The 24,793-nt window shown below is 40.8% G+C and overlaps 1 protein-coding gene across 21 annotated transcripts in view; it reads left to right on the top strand.

Annotated features, from left to right (window-relative positions):
- The window catches only part of ARPP21 (cAMP regulated phosphoprotein 21), a 201,952-nt gene that overhangs the window by 133,011 nt on the left and 44,148 nt on the right, over positions 1 to 24,793 (top strand). For 17 of the 21 annotated variants that reach the window (XM_076330892.1, XM_076330894.1, XM_076330895.1 and 14 more), the window contains 7 exons: positions 1,306 to 1,343; positions 3,462 to 3,521; positions 6,043 to 6,275; positions 13,645 to 13,875; positions 18,376 to 18,545; positions 20,128 to 20,232; positions 22,660 to 22,923. In XM_076330892.1, coding sequence (XP_076187007.1) covers positions 1,306 to 1,343; positions 3,462 to 3,521; positions 6,043 to 6,275; positions 13,645 to 13,875; positions 18,376 to 18,545; positions 20,128 to 20,232; positions 22,660 to 22,923 — 1,101 coding nt within the window. The remainder of the gene's footprint in view (positions 1 to 1,305; positions 1,344 to 3,461; positions 3,522 to 6,042; positions 6,276 to 13,644; positions 13,876 to 18,375; positions 18,546 to 20,127; positions 20,233 to 22,659; positions 22,924 to 24,793) is intronic. The other 4 variants (XM_076330908.1, XM_076330905.1, XM_076330902.1 and 1 more) reach the window with 2 other exon arrangements.

Raw genomic sequence — 24,793 nt, 5'->3', positions numbered from 1 at the left:
GCCCAGAGCCTTGCGTGTTTAGTTGGAGTGCAGGGTGGGAGCTCGCCTGGGAAGCCCACGGAGCTGTCAGATGTTCTCTGATGTGGATGCTGGGTGGGCGAATTACAGCTTTAATGAGAAACCGCTTTACTTTCTCAGGGCTAAATTCATTCCTTGTGTAAATTGATGGGATGGCACTGGCTGCAGTGCCAAGGGAAAACTTCGCCCATGTATCTGCTGGAGCACTGGGAATGAGCAGGGTGTTGCTTATGGTGTTGGCCAGCGCTCTTTGAGTAGGTCATTAGCTCACCCTTTTCAAAACAGAAACATCCCAAATCCGTGCATATCCCATGCCATTAAAATTTGACACAGCTAATGATGGCATTGCATTATTCTTTGAGCTGAGTCCCATTGTTACAGAAGTAATGGGCATGATCTCTGGTGCCCTCCTCCCTTTGCCTGCCTCTTGTTTAAATTCAGTGCAAGTACTGACTGTCCTTTTTTCTGTACCTCATGGAGATACAATCCAATGACAGCTACGAGGCACTTTGTGTAGTGAACATGAAATAGGAGGGAAATGAAAAAATCAAAGAGGGAGAATTATTCATGGGAAATTGAGCGCAGCTTCATTTCTCTGCATAAAAAATTAAGTAATGCTAAAAGAATTATACACTTGCCCATAGGATTTATTTCTTCCGAGCCCTTCACCTTTCTTGGCATCTAAGTCCTCCAGCAGAGAACGTTTTTGCAATAGGCTATTGTTGTTGTTAATATTATTATTAAGATTATTATCATCATTTTATATCTCAATGTGGGTATGACTGTTTCCTCTCCAACCGTAAAATGTGAAATCACGTAGTATTTCTCAGTACTGCAGTATCTTCTCTCCCTTTGAAGAACTTTGTCAATTCTGCATGCTTTCCTTCTGTTTGTCCTTCCTGCAGCTCTGTGCTATTCTGCAATCTTACTTTGAGGTGGTAGGGCAGACCAGTGGCACCTTGTATTATGTAGGAAAAACATTTTACCCCTTTGAATTGCCAGTATTTTGCACATACCACCTTCTTCTGATCTCAGGACTGAGAAGTTTCAGTTTGTTTCCAAACTGAGACCCCTCGTTGGCAATGTGTTGTAATGCATGGAATTTATTTTACCGGCCTGACCTTATTCTTGACCTTTTTTCCCCTCTTGTCTTCTGCAAATGCAAATGATGCATGAATTGAAATCCCCTTAAGCCTGAACAGGGGAGATAATTCTAAAATCAAGGAAGGAATTGGAACAGCAGAGCATATCTAGAACGTCTGATACAATGCCTTTTTTATTTTTCAGTCAGTTTGCTCCCAGGAAAACCTTTTTGTGGAAAACAGGTAAAAAATAGCTTTTTTTTTTTTTTTTTTTTGGTGTTAAACTTAGCTGTTTCTCTCTCTTATTACTTTGTCTATCTATAGTTCTATAGTTGTTTATCCTAATGCGGAAGCTGTTGAGCAAATTTGCAATCCATATTATCTGCAGTGTTTTTCTGCTTTAAGAGGGGGGGGAAGAGATTGCCTTGCAGTATTGTATCTGAGCAGATAAGGTGTTACTGCTGCTTTCCCAAGACTTTGCTTTTCAGTTTAAAAAGCAGACTGCGGTATAGGGGGGAACCCACCTAATGTTTCATTTCAAATGCTCAACCTGTCTCTGGAGTGCCTTTAGAATTTAACTTACTGATCTTTAAAAAGCACTCCAGCAGTGGCTGGATGACGGTATTTATGAAACACCACATTTGTGTTCCTGTTGTTTAACCTGGTCTCCTGTGGGGCTGAGCGGCAGCACTGGCTTCACGTGTTGCTTGTGAAGGCTCGCAAGTCCCCCCGACCAGAACTGCTTTACTGCTGCATTGTAGCAATGAAATGGTGGTATCTGAGCCAACTGTTACTTTGCTTTACTGTGTGATAGTTCTTACGGATGTTCGTTTTATCACACTAGACCCATTTAAAGCAAAGGGAAGAAGAAACTGTGTTTAAATAAGATCTACAAAATACGAAGTGTTAGCTTTGTAGCAGCCATAAATTAGCTTAGCTGCGTTGAAGATCTTAGAAATTATGCACCTTTATGGCAGATAAGGATTTTAACCAAAACGCTGAGACTTTCACTGGTGGGTGTTTGAGCAGTGCTAGCCTAAGTCTGTCCTGTGCAGGTTTTAAAACTGTTTATCATCTCCTTAAAGAAGGGGAGGTTGTCTTTCACAGTATTTCTATCTCTGTCCATCTTTACATCTGTCAGATGCATTTATGGGTAAGGCTGTTCCCATAAAAAATGACTCCACAGTAATGGTACAAACCAAACTGTCCAGCTTTTCCAATGGACGGTCCTGAAAGTGGAATGAGGGAAGTCCCTTAGGAGGTAACGGCCACTGTCACCTAACCACCTCGTATTCTGAGAGCCAAGGATATTTCCTCAGCTGCTCCTTCTGTATCATGACTGTGGAGATATGTTTTATCAAAATAAATAAAAAATGCAACAGAGGAACCCAAAAAGCAAACAGAAGGTGCTCCCATAAACCTACTTTTTACTCTCTGGAGAGAATGGGACAATAAACGTGACGTAGTTGTTCACGTTCCCAAGTCAGTATGGAAAGTGCTCAGACACTGCGCTGTTGAGGGTAGGGTGGGGACCTTTATGGGGTAACCCATGAACTTCATAGCCAGGCCTCCATTGGTTTATGCATTCAATCCCACACCTGCATGCAGAAGAACGTGGCCAGTTCTGGTGTTAGCACTTGGTTCACTTTGCTCAAACCCGTGAGCTGGCTGACCAGCTTTCCCCGTGTGAGGATGCATACCCAAGTGGAGACCAGTAAAAGGCCAGGTTGGAAATTGGACATCTGTTACTGCCTGCACTGTTGTTGTCAGGAGGGAGACTTCAGCTGCATTCCTTAGAATACTGCTTTTTCTTGCTGCATGCCTTACAGCCTTTGATCAGGTGAAGCACTTAAACTCATACCTAGCTCCGTGCACATGAGCAACCTTGTTGATTTGCTGTGTTGAAACTTAGGTATGTGTTTAAGTGCTTTACCTTTCTTCTTCATCAGAGAACCTGAGCATTTCTCCGAGCTGCAGAGATTTCCAAGCGACTTAGCAAGTGCTTAAAATTATATATGCAGTATTTTGCTGGCTTGCATTTTTTATGTTCTTATTAGGTGATATTTTTATGAATTTTCTTTTGGATCTAGATGTATGGTTCCTTGGCTTCTGAGAATTACCTTGCTCAGTAACAGGAGATGTTAAATGGCCTTCAGCCTCCCTGGCTGACATTTCTTATGTTCACTTGACTGTGCACAGTTATGGGAGAGGGAGGGGGGCAATTTTAGCCTTGTTTTTTTTTTTTAAACTATGAATCTAGCGCAAGTTGGAAGATGTTGCTAGAAATTAAATACAGCTTTACAGATAAGATAAATTTGAATTACCATATCTGTTACCATAATCTTTCTTTTCATTTTTCAGTAGGCTGTTGGAAGACAGTAGCATATGCAATGATACCCATAAGAAAAGACAGCTGTTTAGGTTTGTATGACTTTATTTAATATTCATTTCCCAGTAACTCTCACTTGTGATTCTATCCGTGTCCTCGACGAGGGAGACCTTGACAGGTGTGGGTATGTCATTTTTCTGGTTGGAAAGGAGCATGGAGAACAGAGTTCTTACCCCGCTCATCCCACGCTTTCTGAATGGGGAGGTCACAACGGGACCCGACCCTTTCCTTTGGTTTTATGGATCACTGGCTCGGGAATGATATCAGATTTTCAGCTGCCCAGCTGCTCAGACTGCCACAATTTGGGGGTGACTGTGACTGGTGGAAGTTCATTATGCTCTAGCGTATACGATAGGCACGTTTCACAGGCTAGTGCCCAGACTGACCTTTTTTCCTTTCATTGGTTTATTAAAAGCTGAAGTAAAAGTACGATGAGGTGAAACTGATTGAAGTTCCCTTATCTAAAGCAGAAATGTTTCGAAACTTTTTCTCTGTGACCTCTGTCTTCCAAACTCCAATTCCTTCTGCCCAGAGAACATTCAGATGTATCCCGTATCCCAGATCGTGTCCCAAGCCACGGGGAAAATCAGTAGGAGTCAGTCCGTATTTTCATGGAGAACTTTACCAGTTGACACACTGGATCAATGGAAGACCCAACTTGGTGGTGACAGCATTCCTCTGAGAGACTTAGAAAGACTCTCTTCCCACACCGTGAGCTCCCACAGGTTCAGTTCAAATCAGAGTTGAGCATGCCAAGCTGCTTTTAAAGTCAGTTAGCTGCCACAAGTCTTAAGCAGAGTGGGCAGAAGTAATGGATGTTTTCAGAAGCATATCCTTCATCCAGTAAGGCACGTGGATAGCTAGGCAGAAGTAGGGTGATCACTAAACGTCTGTATGCATTCGGGTTTGCATATGTAGCAGTGATGGTTTGTGTCACTTCAAACCTATATATTGTCTATATTACATAATTTTCCATTGTGAGGCTGAAAGGGTGTGGGATTATTTGACGTGTGGTTGCTGACCGTGCATGTCAGCACAGCAGCCACGGAGAAGAGAGTGAGACTGCACCAGATAAGGAGCAGTGCTGGAGCATCTGGAGCTGCGTCTCATGGCTACAGGCAGCAGGCAGAAAAACTTTTCCTTCATGCTTTGGGCTAGCCTTGATGATCTGAGAGTCTTGGATTGGGCATGCAGGAGTAAGGAGGCATCTTACACACAGAGACTCTTAATAACTAATATCTGTTTGAGTCTGGGGAACAAAAAGGAATTTTGTGTAACCCAAAACCACAGATAACTGGGATACAAAAGCATTCTGTTTCTCTCCTGCTTTTCCACTAGAATGTAAATATAAGAGAATTGTTAATTTCTAAGCACAAGAATGCAATAGAATTTGTAAATAATATACTTTGTTTTTCTCTTTCCAATTAAACCATATGGACAATTTTTTTTAAAACCTTTTTCCTTTTTTTATGTTGTTGCTTCTGTGCTGTTTCTCTTCATGCTTTCCCAGTGTCTGGGTCTAGCAAAGGTCAACAGGTAAATACTGCTGATCACATCTGTGAGAGGCTCTGATCACAGGCAAGGAACGCACCAGCCTGATCCCGTCTTTGACACGCTGCTCCTTCACGTCCCGAGTGGCACAGCTCAGCAGGTTCTCCAAATAAAAAGCAGGAGCCACGTTCGCAAGGAGAAAGGGGACCAAAAAAAATAGATACAGTCCCATTAAGCCTTCCATAAGCTAGTGTTATTAGCATCACTTGGGATAATGGTCGTGGTGCACTAAGCTGTAGTAGGCATGCTGGTTTTGTCATTTCAACAGCACATTGTAAGCTGTTCACCATAAATAAGCCAAATTCTCCTCCAAATTCTCAGTTTACTGTGTTGTCACTCACGATACACTGGGTGCTCTGCAGCTGTCCAAGGACAGGCAGTCTTTACGCAGAGATGTTTGCAATTAGTGTATGCATAGGGGAAAAAACAAACAAACCCCAACTGATGGGTCTCTAAGTGAAGCGTTAACACTGAAGAGATTGGGGTCACGCTAGGAGGACACGTGTTTAGGGGAAGGCTTTGGGTGACAGTGCAGAGCAGATGAGGAGGCAGACGAGTGGGGACAAGGTGCAATAGAAATAAGGAGGATGGATATGAAGGCACAGGTAGAAGGTGAAGTTAGTGAGAAAAACCTTACAGGTGATGGACAGCAAAGGGAGAAGTAGTGAGGGCTTTGCTGAGGGAGGAGACTGGTCAACAGGCAACAGAAATGCTACGGCAGTGCTGCATAATACTGCTGCGTCAGCCCCATCCGGTGAAGTGCTCTTAGGATATATGCGAAAGGGGAGCAGTGGTAAGTGCTGTGCATGTAAAGGGGTATAGCAGTGTTTACTTGCTGAAGGCAGATGAGTATTGGGGTCAAATCCCCTGTTTCAGGCATGCTTTCATAAATGCAGAGTATTTCCTTTTTCTTTATTAGGCTCGCTGCAGGGTGCCCAAAGATAGACTCTGCCCTGACCTGGTTTTGTTTGTGTATAAATCTTTGTTTCCTGATGTCCGTAGGGGTAACAGAGACAGCACGGGGAAGGCATCTGGCAGTCGGCAGAGCAGTACGGAGAACGAATTGAAGTGGACAGACCACCAGAGGCCATGGAGCAGCACAGACTCAGACAGCTCAAATCGAAATTTGAAGCCAGCCATAACAAAGACAGCCAGTTTTGGTGGGATAACCGTGCTGACAAGAGGAGATAGCTCGTCAAGTAACAGAAGTACCGGCAAACTGTCTAAAACAGGTAGCTAGTACTGTATTGGGTTCACAGTACTTCTTGTTGTGCGGTGATAAATGACTGCAATGGTACTTGCCCGAGTATGGTATATCACAGAATGGTTTGGGTTGGAAGGGACCTTCAGAGATAATCTGCTATATGGTGAATTACAGCAACAGTTATATTTCCTGTGCACAGCAGATGTGTATGTCCATCTATGTATGCTAGTATCTGGGTACCTGAAATAGAGTTTTTAGGAATCAAGAAGAAAACCTGGTGCCTGAGGTTTGCAAATCGTAGGTGAGAGAGGCTTTTCCTGGAGTAGAATACATGCACGTCCTATTTGAACACTGCGCTTGTTGTAGCCTGAAAAGGTGGTAGTCCTTTCAGACAAAGCACAGATTTTACCTTTTTATTCATCTTACTTTTCTTGACTCGTGAAGAATTAAATGTCGTGTATCTGATGAGAAATCCAAGAACATTTTGTTGTCGTTGCTAAAATGCAGACCATCTGTATCTTGGAGTACAGCCTCTCCCTTGCTGCTGGCAGATGAGGCAGTGTGCTGTGGTGGAAGCAGTCAGAAGCGCTGGATTCGCAGAGGTCCCGCAGTCTCTCCATTTTCTTGTTTAGTTCCCCTTAAATGAAAGCATCATTTAGGGGGACTAGGAACCTGGTGAGAAATCTGCATTTATTTGCATTAACTTCACGGGTACATTAACACATGAGTGAGTCACGTGGTCTGGATCTAAGTAATTTCAAGCCATGCCATTAAGCTACTCTATTATATTTTTGTGTAAAAGTGCATAATAAATAATGAGCCCATCAGATAATTCCATCAGTTTGGTTCATTTGATAAATATAGTACAGGACAAGTGGTAATCAATACTTAGCACTTAGTGCTTTTTCAGCTTGAGAGTTTTTTATGGACGGTACTTAATTTAAAACCAGTTTATCAAGCCTGGGTTGATCAGATTTCATTCTTAAACCCAAAATTGTATGGTAGTCTCTGTCGTGATTCAGGATGCTGGGGAATGGAGTTTTCAGAGTAAATTGAGAAAACTTTTGACTTTGTAACTATGTTCTGGACCTCTGGATCTTGAACGTAGTTAAAAATTTTGTTATGTTTCACAGCTGGAAAGGAACCTGGCTGGTTGGAAAGCCACTGTTTCAAACCCTGCTGGTTATAAAGCTGCTGGGAGCTTTTGGAATATCCTGCTTTTTTTTCTTAATGCTTCTATTTTATGTTTCTTTTGAGACCCTAGACAAATACTGGTTTTATTATCTTAAGATTCATAGAATATCTCAAGTTGGAAGGGAATCTTATCTTAGGAAGGGATCCTTATGGTTCTCCTTCACTTTTACTCCATCCTTATGTATGTAAAATTCTATGCAATTAAGATAGGAATTTGGCTTTGAAAATTAGCACAGTATAGTTATTTACCTCTGGCTTGTTCCTGAGCATGAGCATATGCAACATAGCAAAACCAGTGCATACGTAGTTTTGAAACTACACTCCTGTATTTTTTATTTCTATAAAGGCTGAATAGGCTATACACTGGGGCCTGAAGTATGCAGTAGGCAATGTTTTTGCCTCCAGATTTCTTTGCCTCCTGCGAATCTTTCCATTGCATCAGAATTCAATTTGATATGTGTGAATTAGGGGGGAGGCACAGGTTCCTGGTATGCTTTTGTCATATCATTCACCTTCGGTAGAGTGAGTAAATGTGTTAAGTAGCCATTTAAGTGTTAAAATCAAGCATATTAAAGGGTGCACTTAGAAAATGTATTGAAGGAGAGATCTCTGAAGTATGCCAATACTTGTAAATACATCTGCACTCCATATGCACCAAACCCAAAATTGCTTTCGAATGCAAGCTCTTATAAGATGTTTTTAAAACATCAGTGATATTAAAATTCCATGTTCTTTGCAGACCAATTACATATTCTAAGTGCTTGGACTTTTTTTTAAGCAAAGTGTTTAAATTTTAAAGCTGGTTGAGCACAGAAAGAGTGAAAAAGAAACAAAATAAAAGGAAGAGGTGGGGAAAAAGAACAAGGCTGCATGTCAAAACAAACTTACACCTTCAAAGCCAGGACACAAAGTCAAGCTGTCAGTCAGCCTGAGGAAAGTCAGGGGAAATAATATCTGAATCGCTATTTCTATCCTCCTCTCTAAAATGTTATTGAGTAGCGTTAAAGCAGAAAAGAATGACTGTTAAAATAATGGGGAAATATGCCTTGATAACGTGTTCTCCCTTCACCAAAAAATGCTGAGTGCATTCATATAGCTGTCAGAGCCCCTACGTGCTATTTGCATATGTTTTCTAAGGTACATTAGGTACCGAGCAACGCTTCATTGTGCCTGTTTCGCATTTTATCTTCATCATTCTGTAATCCAGCAGCACTGGGTGTTCTGTAGCACAGTACACATTTAAGCTTGATCATGTTTTTATTTTGGGGGATTTTGTTTATTTTCTGTTGTCTTTACTACAGTGATTGAAATGGGATTGCAGAGGTGTAGCTACAAACATTAGGCACACTGCCCTGGTAGTGTGGGAGAGCCTGGTAGGCACCAATTCTGTCCCGGTTCTCCTCTGCAGAAAGTACTGGTTTGTTCTCTGAAGTACTTCATGATTCACAGTAATAAATTTAAAACATTTTTGCCTTGCATATAGCATGTATGAAATCAGTCTGAAGTCATTAGTTGGTCAAAATGTTCTTCATTGGCTAAATGATGGAAAATGTTTGTGACCATTTTAAATGTGAAAATTCTTCTACATATATGGCATTCATCCAGAAGCATTGTCAAACACGTTTCTTGAGCATGGAAAAACTAAGACTTCAAGTATTTTCACTGATGGCTCACAGCTGCATTTGAAAGTATGTATAGTGATGCAATATTAGCACTGTAGCCTTTCTGGATCACTTTTATTATTGTCACCAAAATTAAATGTTCTACTCTTAACTTCTGATAAATCGGTAATTAATGGTACATGGCAGACAACAGAAACTGAAGCACAGAAAGATGTTAGCCTCCCCTTAGGCAAAGACAGGTCATAGAACGTGCTGTTCTCTGCAGTAGAGTCCAGTAGTGTCAATTAGTCTTAGACTTTAATTGCATTCAGCTGCATGGGAATTAGAGCTTAGCAAAGGAATTATGTTACTTCATTCTTGCAAACTTCACAAAAGGGGCTGTTTGAAACCCATTACGTGGCTATCTTAGTGGTTCTGATGATTATTTTCATGCACCTGTTGATTGTTTAGCAAGCACTGTTCCACTGAAAAGCACAGATTGTATATTGCAAATAAAATTTTCTGCTCTGTTATTTTGAAGCTTAGTAGATATATAGCAATGTATTAAGTTATAATTCAGTATTGAGTAGGGAGTTAATAATTTAACAAATTGCAATCAGATTGCATTCCTACAACTTAGGACATCATACAAAACCTTGGTTAGTTTAGATTTCCAGTAATACAGTGGACTTTCCAGGATTGACTAAGCGTGTAGAGTGGTGAGTGAAATAGGTGTTCCTGTAGGTACCGAAGATGTACCTGTTCATTCTCTAATACATCCATAAAGAGAAAATCTAGCTCACAAACTCCCATGTTATTTTCAGTGACACATTACAACAGGTTTTAATACACATTATTAGGAGGGAAGACGTGTTTCACAGAAATGTCCTCCGTGTGCGTATCTACATAGCTATTTAAATAATTTTTGGAAGACTTAAAAGATGTAACTATTGCGTCTTTAGCTTCTCTTAATGCATTTTCCATTCAGTGGAATGCACATCTGTTGGAGTGTATTTCTTTCCCCCCCATTTACGAAAAGCTGCCTGCACTGGGGTTATCAGCTGTGTTGATACAGATCTGTAGGGATTGTTAACTTCCTTGGCGGGGCTCCAAGTAATGGGAGCCACAGTCTAACCTCTCCTGTTAGGTGTTCATTGCTACTCCTGTTGGGCAAAGATGATTATACTGCAGGCGTTTCAATACATTAACCTCTTTTTTTTGTGCTAAAGATTCCTGTAAGTTATAATTTTGTCTCTGAGTTTTGGAACTGGATTTCTGCTTCTTTTTATTAATCAAGCATTAGCCTGATGGATCTTTTGAGTCCAAGAGAAAATGTAGGAATGTTGATATAGGCAATAAATTATGAGCCAACTGCTTCCAGTCATATGCTTCCCGCCAACTGACTGTGCTGAAACATCAATCTTTTTTTTTTTTTTTTAGAAATGCAGCTTGCAGAGGAATAATCGTGTTCACATGAGCATGTACCATTATTATTAAAAAAACGTAAATGCATTGTAATATACTGAAATGCAAGTGACTTATAAAAGTAGCAAATAAATATTCCGAAGCCAAGAAACTTTATCCAAGACAAAAATACTTCCAGAGGTGATCAGCACTGTACTGCTCCTAAAAAATAGACCATCTGGAGCAAGAAGTAGGTAGATCTTGAGAGTCCAGTTGATAAGAAAGAAAAAAATTACCTCAGACCTGGAAGGTGGGATGAACAGAGATGTTCAAAGTCATCAGATACTGAATGCTGACACAAAGAAAATAGAGCAAAATGTGTTGCATTGCTCACTAGCACTCAGGATATTGGAAAATTAATGGTATCTCCATGCTCTCCCTCTGCAGACCCCCTAAGCTATTAAGACTTTGTGGTGATTTTTCTGTCTGTTTTTCTTTTACCACTCTTTGAACTGCTGTATCTCTCAGAATACTTTAAAAATATATTAACGGAAAGTGATGAGAATATGAAGGTTGTTATTATGTCAACTGTGAAGCAGCACGAAAATTATAGAAGAATCTAGAAGAAGTAGCCATCATTACACACTGAAAAAAAGAGGTTGGATTGTATAATGGGGGCAAAAATCTCATTTAGTCAAAGTTCCTTTCAGAAGTCTTTAGCAAGACATCTTTTAATGTGAATCTGAATAAAGTCAGATAGTTAATTTTTTTTCATTTGCTACAGTACTGAATTCATTATGTGGTGATTTCTTATTCCAAATTTAGACACCGTGAAAACAGCTAATCAGAGCTACAAAGACAAGATTAATTGGTGTTAATTTCCAAACATTAGTGTTGGAATTTACTTGGCTTAATAAGTCTAGACTTAAAATGATAGGATATAAGTTGTAGTGATGGAAAAAAAAATAAAATAGATCATTCTTATACAGGATAAAGGGGGGGGAAAATTGGTTAAGTATTAATTTCTGGGATTTTTTTTTTTAAATATTCAGAAAATTGCTGAAATGGTTTTGTGTCTTATTTGTGTTCTTTCAAAATCACCAACTTGATCTACTGACGTAGGAGAGCAGATCTCTGGTCTTTTAAGGCAGACATTTCAAATCTATCATCTTGGCCAATGTGTGGTGATAGCTCCAGAGGTTATTCCACTGCTTTTGCCTACCATTTGATGAGTACATGTGAATTCATTGCTGTCCTTTTGGCTTTCAACATTCAGAAGCTGGTAAAGATCAATCCGTGATTCTTCCATAAAAACAGCTGAAAGGGGAAAAAGAAAAAACAATTGAATGTCAGAGCTGCAATCTTCATTTACGCTAATGGTGTTTCTTCAGAATAGCACAAAATGGGGAGAGAGAGATCTGAACTCAGGCTTGGTGCTACTTACGTGCTTAGAAATAATACTGGGGGGCTTATGAAATCTCATAATTGCTCCTGCATCTCCGTGTAGCTTTCTAACCCGTTGAATTCAAGAGGTGATGGAAAAGAGGAGAAAGTAAAGCAAGAACTCAGAGAAGCAAAGTGAAGTGCATGTAGAAGGGCCAGAGAAATGTAGGAAAGGACCCAGTAACTGCTGTAGAAAGAAAACGAAACTTATGTGGTTGCATTTACATTTGGGAGGAAGATGCCAAATACTGCTTGCAGCTTGATGAGGATGACCTCCAGGAATATCTCTGCAATTTGTAGAAACACTGAAATTTGAAATGATCCAATAAGTAAAACTACCTCTGCAGGAATAATCTTTCTAAATTTCCAACCTCAGTCTACAAGGAGGGAAAAAATATAGCAACTAATACAACTTTGAAGTGTATTTATAGAAATTCAAGATTTCTTCTGAAATCTCTATTACTTTCTTGATTAGATACTGGAGAAGCAGATTTAGGGTCCTGCTGATAGCAAATAGTGCACAGCTCATAAAGAGGATTGTCTCTGTAGTAGCTGCCATATAGATACGACGTTTGAAGAAGATGGATAAAAATGTGTTTTACACAGCAATCTGCAGTAATCTGTGGAAAGACCCTCTATTTGTTAAGTAACAGGGTGCTGGTGTGATTTTTTCAGAGGAAACCTGTTTTGCTCTAGTTATGAGGAAATAAATGAATTCCAATATGGATTTGACTGAAAATGAATCCAAGGCTTTAAGCAGTCAACTGTAGGGTCCTCCTGTAGTATCCCAAATATGAAGGGATGTAATTGGCCCTGTAGGAAACAAGTTTGCTAAAACTAAGTCTGAGTTCTGTCTTTTCTTTTAGTCTACGCCTGCAGGAGGGCACTAAGGAGGCTAGTAATTAATGTAAGATGTGTAGACAGTGCACAGAAGTAAAATAAAATAAGTTGCAATTAAAATATACTTTACTTTTGGAAGGAAGCATCCATACAGACATTTGCTTTCACACCTCCCTTGTATTTGCTTTAACATCCTGCTTTAAGGAAGCCGTTCATCTGAGCCTTGCACTCTGAGAGATTGTTCTCATTTTTATGTGAAGCAAATTGAAATCTAATCAAGTAAAATCTCTGAAGTTTGGAAATTATATTTGGTTTGTAAAATAATGCGTCTCCCCATCCTTCCAGGCACAAATGTGTTTTAGCACATTTGATTTATCTTGATCGATCAATTTCAATAAGCTAGGTGCTGAAAAATCAAAATGACAACAGTCTTAGGTAGTGTCTTAGGTAGCTTTAAGTTAATACACGTATGACACAGCTACCTTGTTACTTGACTGACAATTCAGTTGCTGGTTTTGGTTGGGTTTTTTTTTTTTCTTACAGAAAATGTTTGGTGGTTTTTTTGAGTTGTTTTTTTCTTTCTCTTTTTCATTTACAAACCGTGTGTTTAGTTTTTATACCTTATGAACCAATACTTCGGCATTATAAATACATGCTGAGCATTTTGTGCTCTGTTTGATAAAGCTATTTACTGGCTGGGGAGAAGCACGTGTTGTGGCAGGAAAGTGGTCTTTTGAATTGTAGAAATACCACTGGATACTGAGCTCAGAAGGGAGTGAAAACCCCACTCCTAATAGCTGGGCATGGACGTAGTGCTTGCCTTTGTAGTCTGTGAAAGCTGTGCTAGCGTATGCGCTGTGTCTGATGGGGACTGGGGTCCCTTGTAACCCCCCTGCTGTGGTTGTGTCTGTCCGTTAGGTTCAGAGTCTTCCAGCAGCGCTGGCTCCTCAGGATCCCTGTCACGAATACATCAGCCTCTCCAAAGTGCATCTCTTGTCCCCGGGGTGACGGCTAGCTCTTCGGGCAACGTGTCCTACCCTGAGAACGGGATGAGTGGCCAGGTGGCCCCCAGCAACACCAGCTATATCATTCTTCCACTTGAAGCTGCAGGGATACCGCCTGGCAGTATCCTTCTCAACCCGCACACAGGTCAGTACGATGCTCTCCTGCCTGGTACTGCCCTTCAGTGTTTCCGATGTCATCTGGGGAATTGGCAAATTTCATGTTTCTAGAGATACTTCCCTTGAGGCACTTTATGAAGAAGCAAGCAGCAAATATATATAGAAATTACATTTGGCAGGTTGTTTTCGAATCTGCAGGCAAAACTGGATTGACTTTCTGAGGCTGTTTGGCATAGCTGGTGGGAAGTGATGCAAAACACACTCATGCGGTCCCAGACAGGATATTCATCTTGTAAAGTCCTGGCACTCCCTGGCTGCAAATCCTCTGAGATCCCATTAGCTTCAGTAAGGACAAACGGTCTTCCACATGAAGCGTGCTGAGATACGGTGCAACTGAAATACGATTCTCAAAGTTTTAGAGATTGTGCTTGACAGCAGAAGAATTTCAAAAGGCTTAGAGGCTGCATTTGAATTAGCACTTCAGGGTTAATTTCCTTATGTGATTAGCAATTGTATTTAAATCAGAATTTTTGTGATAAGAGAAAAAGTCACATAATCTTCAATTTTGCATCGTGGCCCTGGTAGTTAGCAGCACTGCGGCACTTGAACGAGGCATTCGCGGTCACCCAAGCACTGTGGACACTTCAGAAACCACTCAGCTTGAACTTGAGTGCTTGCTGAAAGTTTAAGGCAATTTGTTACCTCCTTGGTCCAGATGAAGTCCAGATAATGTTACACTATTACTCTCCACAGTATTGTACTGACAGCATTAGAAAGGTTCAGGGAGGTTGAAACTGTGATGCTGCTTTAGTGATTTGGACTATTTCAGTGACCATAACTAGCTGTGCTGTCAACCTTAGCTGAGTTATGCTGGGTTTAAAATAACAAAGCCTACAGTGCAATGTATTTTCCATTATACTGGGAGCTGAGAGTTGAACTCCAAAATATTTTTCAAAGTCCTTAATAGAGCATTCAGGAGCTTTTTATTTGGGAATTTTTATTTATAACCAGTATTTTATGTATATTACACCCCTGTGTTCCAATATTTTGGTGCAAATGCGTAAAGCTTATTTGTGAGTCCACTGCTAAAAATACTTTTTTTTTAGTCAGAATGCAGTCAACAAAAACTGAAAGTTGCAGCGTTTAAGAAAAACACAGCCTTGACCAACTGTTAAACCAAACTTTCCACAGACATTTAGAGATAGTAGTATCTGGGGCTGATCAATATATATCAGTGTATATAAAATCAGGGAGGAGTTTTTGTTTGTTTAGATTTAAATGTGCTAAGTTCTTTCCAGAGAGATGACTTAGAAAAGTACATGTTTGTGCAAGTTACTAAAGCCTTTACTACTTATGTGTACTTTTTTCCAAGCTATTACGTTATTGACATGAGAGCCTAATACTGTCAGCATAAATGGGGATTTTAGTCATTTCTTAAAATGACTCAGGGGAGAGGACAAAATGGGAGGTGGGCATAAGACAAACCCCGTCATTATTAATTTACTCATTTCTGTTGTTCTGGTTGTTGACAGTTCTGTCTGTAACACTGGAATTTCTTGGTCAATACAGAAGGCGGCATTTTGTGTGCTGTGTGGTCCACCCCCATACAAAACTCCGCAAGCCTAGGCAGAAGTCCATCCATAATTCAGGTGATAGGACTGAGAGAAACATGAAAGGAATCGCTGCTGCTTCGAGCCCACCAACAGCTGAGAGGTTGTGCTCGTTCCTGGCCATGGCAAGGACAGAGGCTGCAGCTCACCACACTTGCAAGCCCGAAGAGCTGTTTAAGAGGAACATCTCCTACATCTGTTTTGTCAACTTAGCAATTTGCAGCAGCTAGCTCGTATTTTTTCCTGGTACCTAGAGAGTCTTTGTCTGCCACAGGTATAATGCCTTTCAACACTGTCACTAGACCAGAGTACCTGTTCTTCCTTCCTAGCATGCCTCATTGTCTGCAGAGGCATAATCGAGAGCTCTATGTGTGTTAGCATGTTTAATATTCAGGGAGCAAGTGTTTTTGTGTACATATAACTTTGCATTTTTTTCGAACCGCATGTTTTGTTTCTGTAGCTCCCTTGTAAATACATACATAATAAAGAAAATGGAGGGAGCAGATTCTTCTAAAGACTGAAATTCTTGTCTCAGACGTATAGCTTCATGCTGCTACCTGTACTGGAAGTCAGGCTATACTGTAGCGTCTACTGTGTTCTTAACGTGCAGCAAAATACATGCTGCAAATCTCCCACTCTGTGGGCTCAGAATCTTTGCATCTTATTAGGGTAACGTTACAAAAGAAGCTCCGTAGGGAGGAGACTTAGATTGCTGGATGCTGTGATCGGCTATCAAAGTGATGGATGCTGTCAGAAACATAGATGAAGAGAAGACAGTTTAAAGAAAAGGGAAAAGGAGCTTTGTTTCCTGTAATGAATAGATTTTCTTTCCCTATGTAATACCATTCTTTAGCTCTTCCTTCTCCTCTTGCAGAGTGGCTACTTCCAATCTTTTTCTCTCTTTTGATCATAACACCGTGTCCTTTAAAGATCTTTGCTTCCTTTCACACTACATAGTAACTGACTGTGCAAGCCTCTAATGACATCCACAGATGCTGTCAGTATCTCCCTGCTCTGATTATACCTCTCAGCTCCTTCTCAGGTGTTGGCAGTCCACGCTTTCTTTTCCCCATCCAGTTTCCTTTGTTTCTTCTCCTTCCCCAGATAGAGAAGCTCCTTGCTTGCTTTGGGAAAGGACCATTTATGTGGCTATGCTGTTTTAGTCTCCATTTCACCCGCTTCACCAGTCTGTTTTACCCTTTAAAGGATTCCTCTTGACAAGTTCTCTGACTTAACCCCTTTGACAATTTAAGAGCATTTATGTTGCATTCTTACTCCTTTAAATGACATCGCAATTTTTGCCCTTCTACCAGGGCCATAGTTCATAACTTACAGATGTCTTCCCTGTTACCATCTGATCTCTGCTTTTCATTTCTTATCTCAAGATTTCTTCATGAAAGGTCTTTTTTTTTTTTTTTTTTTTTAAATCTTTAAAAGCCTTGCTGGACCTTTTTCAGTTCTGTCATCATTCACTGAGCCACGGGCAATGCTCTTTACGGCCTCCCTTGAGCGTCTGGTGCAGGCTTTGGGAGCCTGTTATCCCGCTCACCCAGTCTGATTTCCCCAGTCTCCTAAAGTACTTCTGGAGCCTGAGACTCCCAAATCTAGGGAGTCCATGCCATTGTCACCCAGCGTGTTCACAGCAAGAAGCAGGAAATCAGCTAGTGGACGGAACTGCCCTGTGCTGCTCTTCCACTCACTCTAATCATGACCTTTCTCACTGTGAGTGCAAGACATGCCCAGTATAATATGGCGACTTCATCCAGAAAGTCTTCATGCTTTAGAGAGAGAAGGCAAGTTTTCTTTATCTGGTGCTCCTCATACATTTCTGACCATGACTAAAAAGAGGGAGGAACTGAAAGGCTAAGGAGTAGATAGAACAGGTAGAGACGCTTGTGGTATATAAATCAGAAGTTCATTATTTCACTATTGCTCTCAGTCACTGAATTCCTCCAGATCTCCCTTTTTATCTCAGATATTCATTCTTCAGTTACCTGCTTTAAATGTTATCACTTCATTGCTAAAATTCCTTTTTTCTCGTAGAAATATCTATAATTCCTTTGATTTATGAATTTATGAGGGAAGTGAAAAGAGAACTGAGGTCACGGAAAACATTTTCCCTACAGAGAAATACCATTTCTTTTTTGCTTGTAAGACAATGACTTGGGTAAACTTACTTCTTTCTTTTTTCTTTTCTTTTTTTTTTTTTTAAAAAAAAACCCAAACATTGCTTTTGCAAGGTTACTTCCCCCAGCTAAAATACCTGAAGCAAAAAGAATTCAGCAACTTAGTAGAACTTTGGACAGAATTCGTCCTGTAGATAAGAGATTTTCAAAGACATCTTAAGTGTGTTTTCCATGATAACTTCCAGTGTTGCCTTTTCTAACTACATAGGGCACAGCTCTCAAAAGTACAGCACTATGTTATTAGAATGTGTAAATAAATTAGTAACAAGGGTGGGTTTGGTTTTTTTCCTTTCCTTACAAACTACGGTGTGTCAGGAGTAGTTGTGTACATTTGACTGCTATTGCATGGCAATAAAATGTACATGAATATTCTCTACCTCCAGTGTTTGCTCCAGCGTTCAATTTTAGTATTAATTGATTCATCATTGAAGGACTTCAAATAACCATAGCACCTGAATCATCTTATAGCCATGGTAACCTTCCACCCATTCCTTGGAAAGTCATACTGCCAAAACAAATATCTGCTGTCTGCCTTGCCTGCCATTAAAAAAAAAAAAAAAAAAAAAAAAAAAAAGATGGCTGATACCATAATGAGGCATTGAGAGTGACGAGCACTTTACTGTTGTAGCAGGTCAGCTAAAGAGCAATCAGTTAAAGCAAGGCTGTATGGTTTCATACAGAAAACAGTACGTTCTTAAAAGCGTTCAGCAAAGGCAGGGTGTTTTGTTTCAGGTCAACCGTTTGTAAATCCTGATGGGACGCCGGCAATATACAATCCTCCCAGTGGCCAGCAGACAATGAGGAGCCAAATGGTGGGACAATCTCAGCAGCAGCCTTCATCCCAGCAGCCTCAGCAGGTTCAACAGCAACAGCAGCAAATGGCAAGTCACCTTGTCACACAGGTAGGTGTGGTGGCCATTGGAAAAAGAGAAGAAGCTCTCAGGGATAATAAGGATGACCTAAAGGGTAGGAGGGAAGGATGCAGCTAGACAAAATATCAGGATGTTCTTCTTTTCTTTTGAAACAAATGGGGGCCATGATCTGTATTTGCAATGTGGATGAAACAGATGGAGAGGGAAGATTCCTTTTTCAGTTCCATCTAAAGGATGATTTCATTTTGAAAAGGACTGTTAAGCGAGTTGGTGTATGTCTACATAAATTTATTTTGTAAAAATCGTCCGTAAGTGAAAGCTGAAGCATTCATTCTCAAACTAGTGCAGTCTGTAATTCTCTCCAAAGAGCCAGGGACCTTTCCCCGTCCCTTTCAGCAGTGGTGGGGTTGAGTTAAAGAATCAAGTACAACGCAGGGCTCTACAAATTCTTCCATGTCCGGTTATATCAGGCCCAAGCTGTGGGTAGCCCGCTCTCCGAGCACCCCTGCCCCAGACTGTGGGTCTTCTGCCTGTGCCCCATGTTATGGCCATGACCCTGCTCTGAGCTGGAAGCTCTGGAGCTACAGCAGGAGAGGGGAAGAGCAGCATAGTTTGGGCACAGTGCCACGGTATGTCGGCTCTCTGGCCCCTGGGCTGACTGTGGCGTGCAGCCAGACGTGGCTGAACATGGGCAGAAGGGTTTGGGTCTGGTTCAAACTTAATTTTGTGGATTGTGTGCCTGCTCTCCCAGAGCAGAGCAGGTGGAGGAAACTACTCAAGCAAGAATCCTACATCCTGCTTACTCGCAGAGCAGCCAAGATCTACTATGGTTCTTGTGTGGCTTTATAATTTGGCACAGTTTCATCCCAGGCTACCCAGAAATACAATGTTTTAAATTCAGTGAAGTTGCTTTGATTTTACTGGGACTTAAGTGTTTGTGGTTCTTATTTCTTGATTTGGTCTTAGCAGTTTTAGAAGACAGAGGTAGTACCAAACCTCTGTAAGCCTGAAGTTAAATGAGATTAAAACGAAAGGAATAGTAAAGCTATTCCAAGGTAGTAGTACTGTAGAAAACTGTTCCTTCACTTAGATAAACATCTGCTCCAAGCTAACAAGTCTGTCTCTGTTGTTAATTCGCAGCCTGTTCTTTGTCAATTTTTTTTTTTAGCTATTGTGTTCTGCCAAAGCAGCTTTAAAATCATTATTCCTTTACCTATGACACACTCGGAGTTAAATCAGTCATTATCAGTAAAATTCAAATATACACTTACACTGCTGCTCTTCCATTTTATCTCTGTAAATTAAATGTAGAATCATAATTTGGCTTTGCCTCACATCAGTAATGAGAAGGTGTAGCTGTGGCCTTATTTAATCTAACAGCCATCAAATATATGAAAATAGGCAGAAAAATGTGTAATAAAGAATTGTTTGGTGTAAGGCTAAAATGAAGACTAAAATCACAGTACCTGACCTCTTGTATTTGGGCTGGCGATGAATCACCTGCATTTTCAGAGCTGTGTTTGTGACCTTTGTTCTCAGTAACAGAGTTTGTTGTTGTTGTCTATCTCTAAGTAGGTTGTATTTATTGTCTTTTACTGTGTTTATTTTACAGCCTGTTCAGGCAATGCAGCCATCTTCTCAGTCAGTCCAATATCCAGCAGTTTCTTATCCTCCCCAGCATCTCCTGCCAGTCTCTCCAACGCAGCAGTTTTCTGTGGTACTAAAGATTTTTTGGTTTTTTTCTTTCCTTGAAGTTGGGTGTGTGAGCATGAGTATGCTTGAGAACCGAGAGCCCCTGGGGAGCACTGCGAGTGGCATCCCAAGCGAGAGCCCCATCTAAATCCCCCTTTGTCTTAACACTTCTGGTACTGACAAGCATTTTGTAAAAGCATTCCCACCGATTCTGGTTATCTAACCTGAAGGATGATGTTAGGAGCAGGGCTCCCTACCCGGTTAGCAGAGCCTCCAGAAAAAAGTTTTGTTGTGCCTGCGATAGGAGCTTGTGTCTCCCCACTTTATGTCGAGGGAGCTTAAATTGCTAACTTGGGCATTTGAGATTTGGGTTATCCCCCTTTTATATCCACAAAGACTGGAGAAGAGACCTCTAGAAATCATTATTTTTTATTGTATATTATTTTATCAGTATACTAAATCCACTGCCTGGATTTACTCCCTGATGATACCAGAGCACTTGGAAAACAGAGTAGCGGTGAACCAGCTGCAGAAGGTGTGGTATGTTATGCATCATGGCAAAGCACCAATGGACATGTATAATAAAAATAAATAGAGTGCTCTTCTGGAGTCTGAATCTGGCTTGGTGCTTACAGGGCTACGATTACACTGTTGTAAAAGGAGGCTGACGTTTTAAGAGGCACTACAAGATTTTTTTCTGTATTTTTTTCTCTTGCTCTGGTAATCTTGTTTGACTGATTCCCCCCCTTCCCCCCTCCCCCCCCCCCCCCAAGGTAGAGATGTCATGTAGTTCTAGTAGGAGATGGAAACAAAACTGAACGGATCCTTGCAGCTAAAATAATGTTATTAATGCCTGGTAGATGAGCGGTACCATTTAAAGGACAATAAAAAATGTTCTGTGCTGAACACAAGTTGCATATCTCAGTGCTAATTCTCTTGAAAAGTGTCTTGCAGGCATCTCAGGTTGTTCTAGTGATAGTCATAGGAAGGCTGATATTTTTAGTGGCTAATTTAATAGTGAAACTTCATCTGAATTAATGTCTTCAATGTACATTACGTTATACACACAATGTATAAATCATAGGGTTTTGAAGCTCTTGGTCCTTATTGTGCAAATCCAGAGACATTCTAGGCTCAATGAAGTTTCTCATAGAATCTGTGTGCAGTCGTTCGCCATCCAGGTAATGAATATCCTAGCTTTTTAAAGAAACAACTTCAGACAGACAGCTTATGTGCCTGAATATGGATGTAGGATGATGGTAAAGTTAATAGCATTACTTTCTTACACCACCTGAAGATCTGCCAGGAATGTTTAAAATGTTGGCCCATGGTATCTGCTCTGAGTGGGAGGGCGAGTCTCTATGCAGTCCCTGGCAGTGCTTTCCACAAACATTTTTTTTTTTCCTGTTTTGAAGTTTCCTGCCAATAAATACATTGTGCAGGATGGTTTTGGTGAATGAACACCACAGGGATACGAACAAAATCGAAGAGGCTCCTTTTAAAAAATGGCATTGATGTTCTAAGTGAAAAGCATTTTTATAGTGCTTATTCCCTGTCCGTGAGGGGATATAAGGAAGGGACCGTGATCTGCGTATTAACACATGGTGGAGTTTTATGCTGGATTTATTGCCGTATAGAGTACGTTTTAATTTTGAGTATTTAAAAGTCTTATGATATGGGCACCACATTTGTAAATCTTCGACCTTCACAGAATAAACTTGAGAGCATTGATTAATATGGATCTCTTTGCAAGATACTGTCTAGAATCCTTGTATCATTACCAGCATGTAATGAGACTTAGGTCCATTGACTTTATTTGGTACATTCATCCTACCATAGATTCCCCCCGGCCCCAGTCGAATGAAGTACTTGGTTCTTTCCAACACTGAATAAAGTGCCTTGAAATAGCAACTGAAGACTTAGCTTTTTTATTACCTTCTCTATGTTTACAACCTTGGATTTTCAAAACAGTCCAAAAAAGGGAAAAGGTCTGCACCTGAATCCTACTGAATTCCTCTTGAGATCATTTTGAAACACAGGTGAAAATACCACCATGTGTTTGGCTGAGGAATTCTGGTTTTGGGGGAAGAGGTATTCACAACATTATTTTCCTGCCCTTTATATTTAAAATGTCTTCTTTTGAACACTGTAAAGTTCACTTGTCATTTTGGAATAAAAGGGGGGGGGGCAGGGTAAAAGCCAAAATAATTGGCTTTTGTGCCAAGCGATGCCATTCACCTTGCAGTCTGGAAGTCTTTGTCAAAGCATTTATAGTGATTTTAATTTTAATTGCCTCCATTTTTGTAGATATCCATGCAAAGTTTGGCACATATTTGAGCTGAGTGATTAATTTCCCCCTCATGCTCTGTTTGAACCTATTTTGTTTTGCTAATTTGCGTGTCTACTGCAGACATCACGTCTACATCATTTTCTACTACCTTTTGCCCTGCAGCGAGATGACATGACAACACAGTTTAACCAGATGAGCTTAAGTCGTCAATCATCAGGAGACAACCCCGAATCGCCTTCTGGTCCTGTCTACCCATCGCCTATCTTGCAGCAGCCTGCCCAGCAGACGGGTTACATTATGGCTTCCCCAAGTCAGCAGCTTCCCCCAGGAGGCTTTACAGGTTCAGGTCCACCAGTATCCCAGCAAGTGCTGCAGCCGCCGCCACCACCCCAGGGCTTTGTGCAACAACCACCGCCACCTGCTCAGGTAGGCAAAACCTTCGCTACCAGTTTAGCATGGTGCTCATTATAACATCAGAAAGAGGATATTAAAAAATTATCCAGATTCTAGATTATTTATTTTTTTTCCCCTGGTAAAAGCTTAGCAGATTTTTAGGCAGCAAGAAACTTGCAAAGCCTCTATAGTTTCCTGGGTTTCAGCAATTCCTTCCCTATCCTCAAACCATTTTCTGAACATATGTTCATATTCCAGGACACATCTGCCCATGAATATGAAGGAGGAGGGTGAGTAAATATCCATAGTCCTTCTTCCCTGTGTATATATACCAAAAGAGCAACATGCACATCAGCCCAGGTAGTCGTTAATCATATTTAATTGACTTGAACATGTGAGATGTCACAGATCAGTAATTTTAACTGTCTTCCTGAAGACTGATTATGTTTTACTGTTCACTACCAAACATCTCTACTTGTCTCCTGGGTACCTTTACAGAATATTGAAAGTGATTACTGTCAAGAAGTAAAATGCACAGATGACTTTCTGGCCCATTTTCAAGGCATACACTTTAAAAAGCCAAATTTCTTTATCCAATTATAGATAACTTCATTTAAACTCTACTTTAAAATGGTATTAATAGTATTTCCCCTGTTTTCATTTTATCCTTTGGAAGAAAATATATAAAAAATAAAGTAAAAAATTTTTGTTTACTGTAAAAGTAATGTAAAAGTAGTGTAAACCGTACTGGTCTTTTTGTTTGCCATTTCTTACTGAAAAATCTCCAATTGTGTTTGTTAATGGGATTCTGTATTGCCACAGTAGTGAAGAATTTATACTGTTATAATGTTTTAAGTGGGCTAGAGATCTAGTTAATTAGATGACTAATTAACAATAAAAGAAATCTGAAGACTACTGGATGCTCGCATCCCAGAGAGGACTGTTACATCCATAGTTTCTATAGTGAGAAACTATGCAGCCATTTTTTGAGAGGAGAGAAGGCTTGCAAAAAATAATTTTTAAGGAGCTGAAGTTCAATATAATGTGACTTTTCTTTTTAATTGAAAATATTGCTAGAAAAAGGTTTCACTGCTTGCCAAATATAGCATTTTTTTAAAAAATTTTGGAGGAAAAATTACCTGAAGAGCAGAGTCCTCCGATGACTCTGTCTCCCCATCTAGACGGTGACTCCTAAGTGAGTAAGTAGAGGCTGTCCAGGCTTCTCTCCTCATGTATAACCCCCCGGTGCCCTCAGTGTTTTCAAACATCATTTAATCAAACTTCACGACACTTCTAGTGAACCAGATAAATGTGAGCACCTCCATTTTACAAGCTGTCACTGCAGCAGGCGAAGCGATGCATTTCCCAGCCCTGCCGGCCAGGGTTTGCTGTGGGAGCTAAGGGGGCTGCAGCGTCGTGTTGCCTGCCGTGGCGGAGACCCCGTGCCGCCTCCTCTCTCCCCCCTCGGGTGAGACCAGGTTTGAAGCCTGCCCTGGGGTCTCTGCTAGACCCCCTCTTGGTTGACTTTGCAGAGGCTGCTTCTGTGGGTTTGCCCGCAGCTCCTGCCTGTGTGTGACTGAGCCTTCGTCGCCTGGAGCGGGAGCGTTGGGTTTCACCCTTCAGGGTGCAGGGTTTTCACTCAGTCTGGCGTAGTGTTACTTTGTGAAGCTGTTTTCCCTAATTAATATTTACTCTGGTGCTACTGGAGAGGCAGATGAACTTCTTCAGAGGACAAGCGATGAGGAGGTGCCTTTTCATACATAGGCTGCTGTAGGACTAGTACCGTACTGGTGTGTCTAATGGCCACTGTTTCTCTGTCCCTACCCCAAATATGGTACGTACGGGTGCTTTCCTCCTATGTTCTAACAAAGTGGAAAGTTACTGAGGGCAGAAACTTCTGGGT

The sequence above is a fragment of the Aptenodytes patagonicus genome, chromosome 2, assembly GCF_965638725.1.
Source record: "Aptenodytes patagonicus chromosome 2, bAptPat1.pri.cur, whole genome shotgun sequence".
NCBI lineage: Eukaryota > Metazoa > Chordata > Aves > Sphenisciformes > Spheniscidae > Aptenodytes > Aptenodytes patagonicus.
The sequence above is the reverse complement of the archived record's forward strand: the minus strand, read 5'-3'. Positions and strand labels throughout refer to the sequence as shown.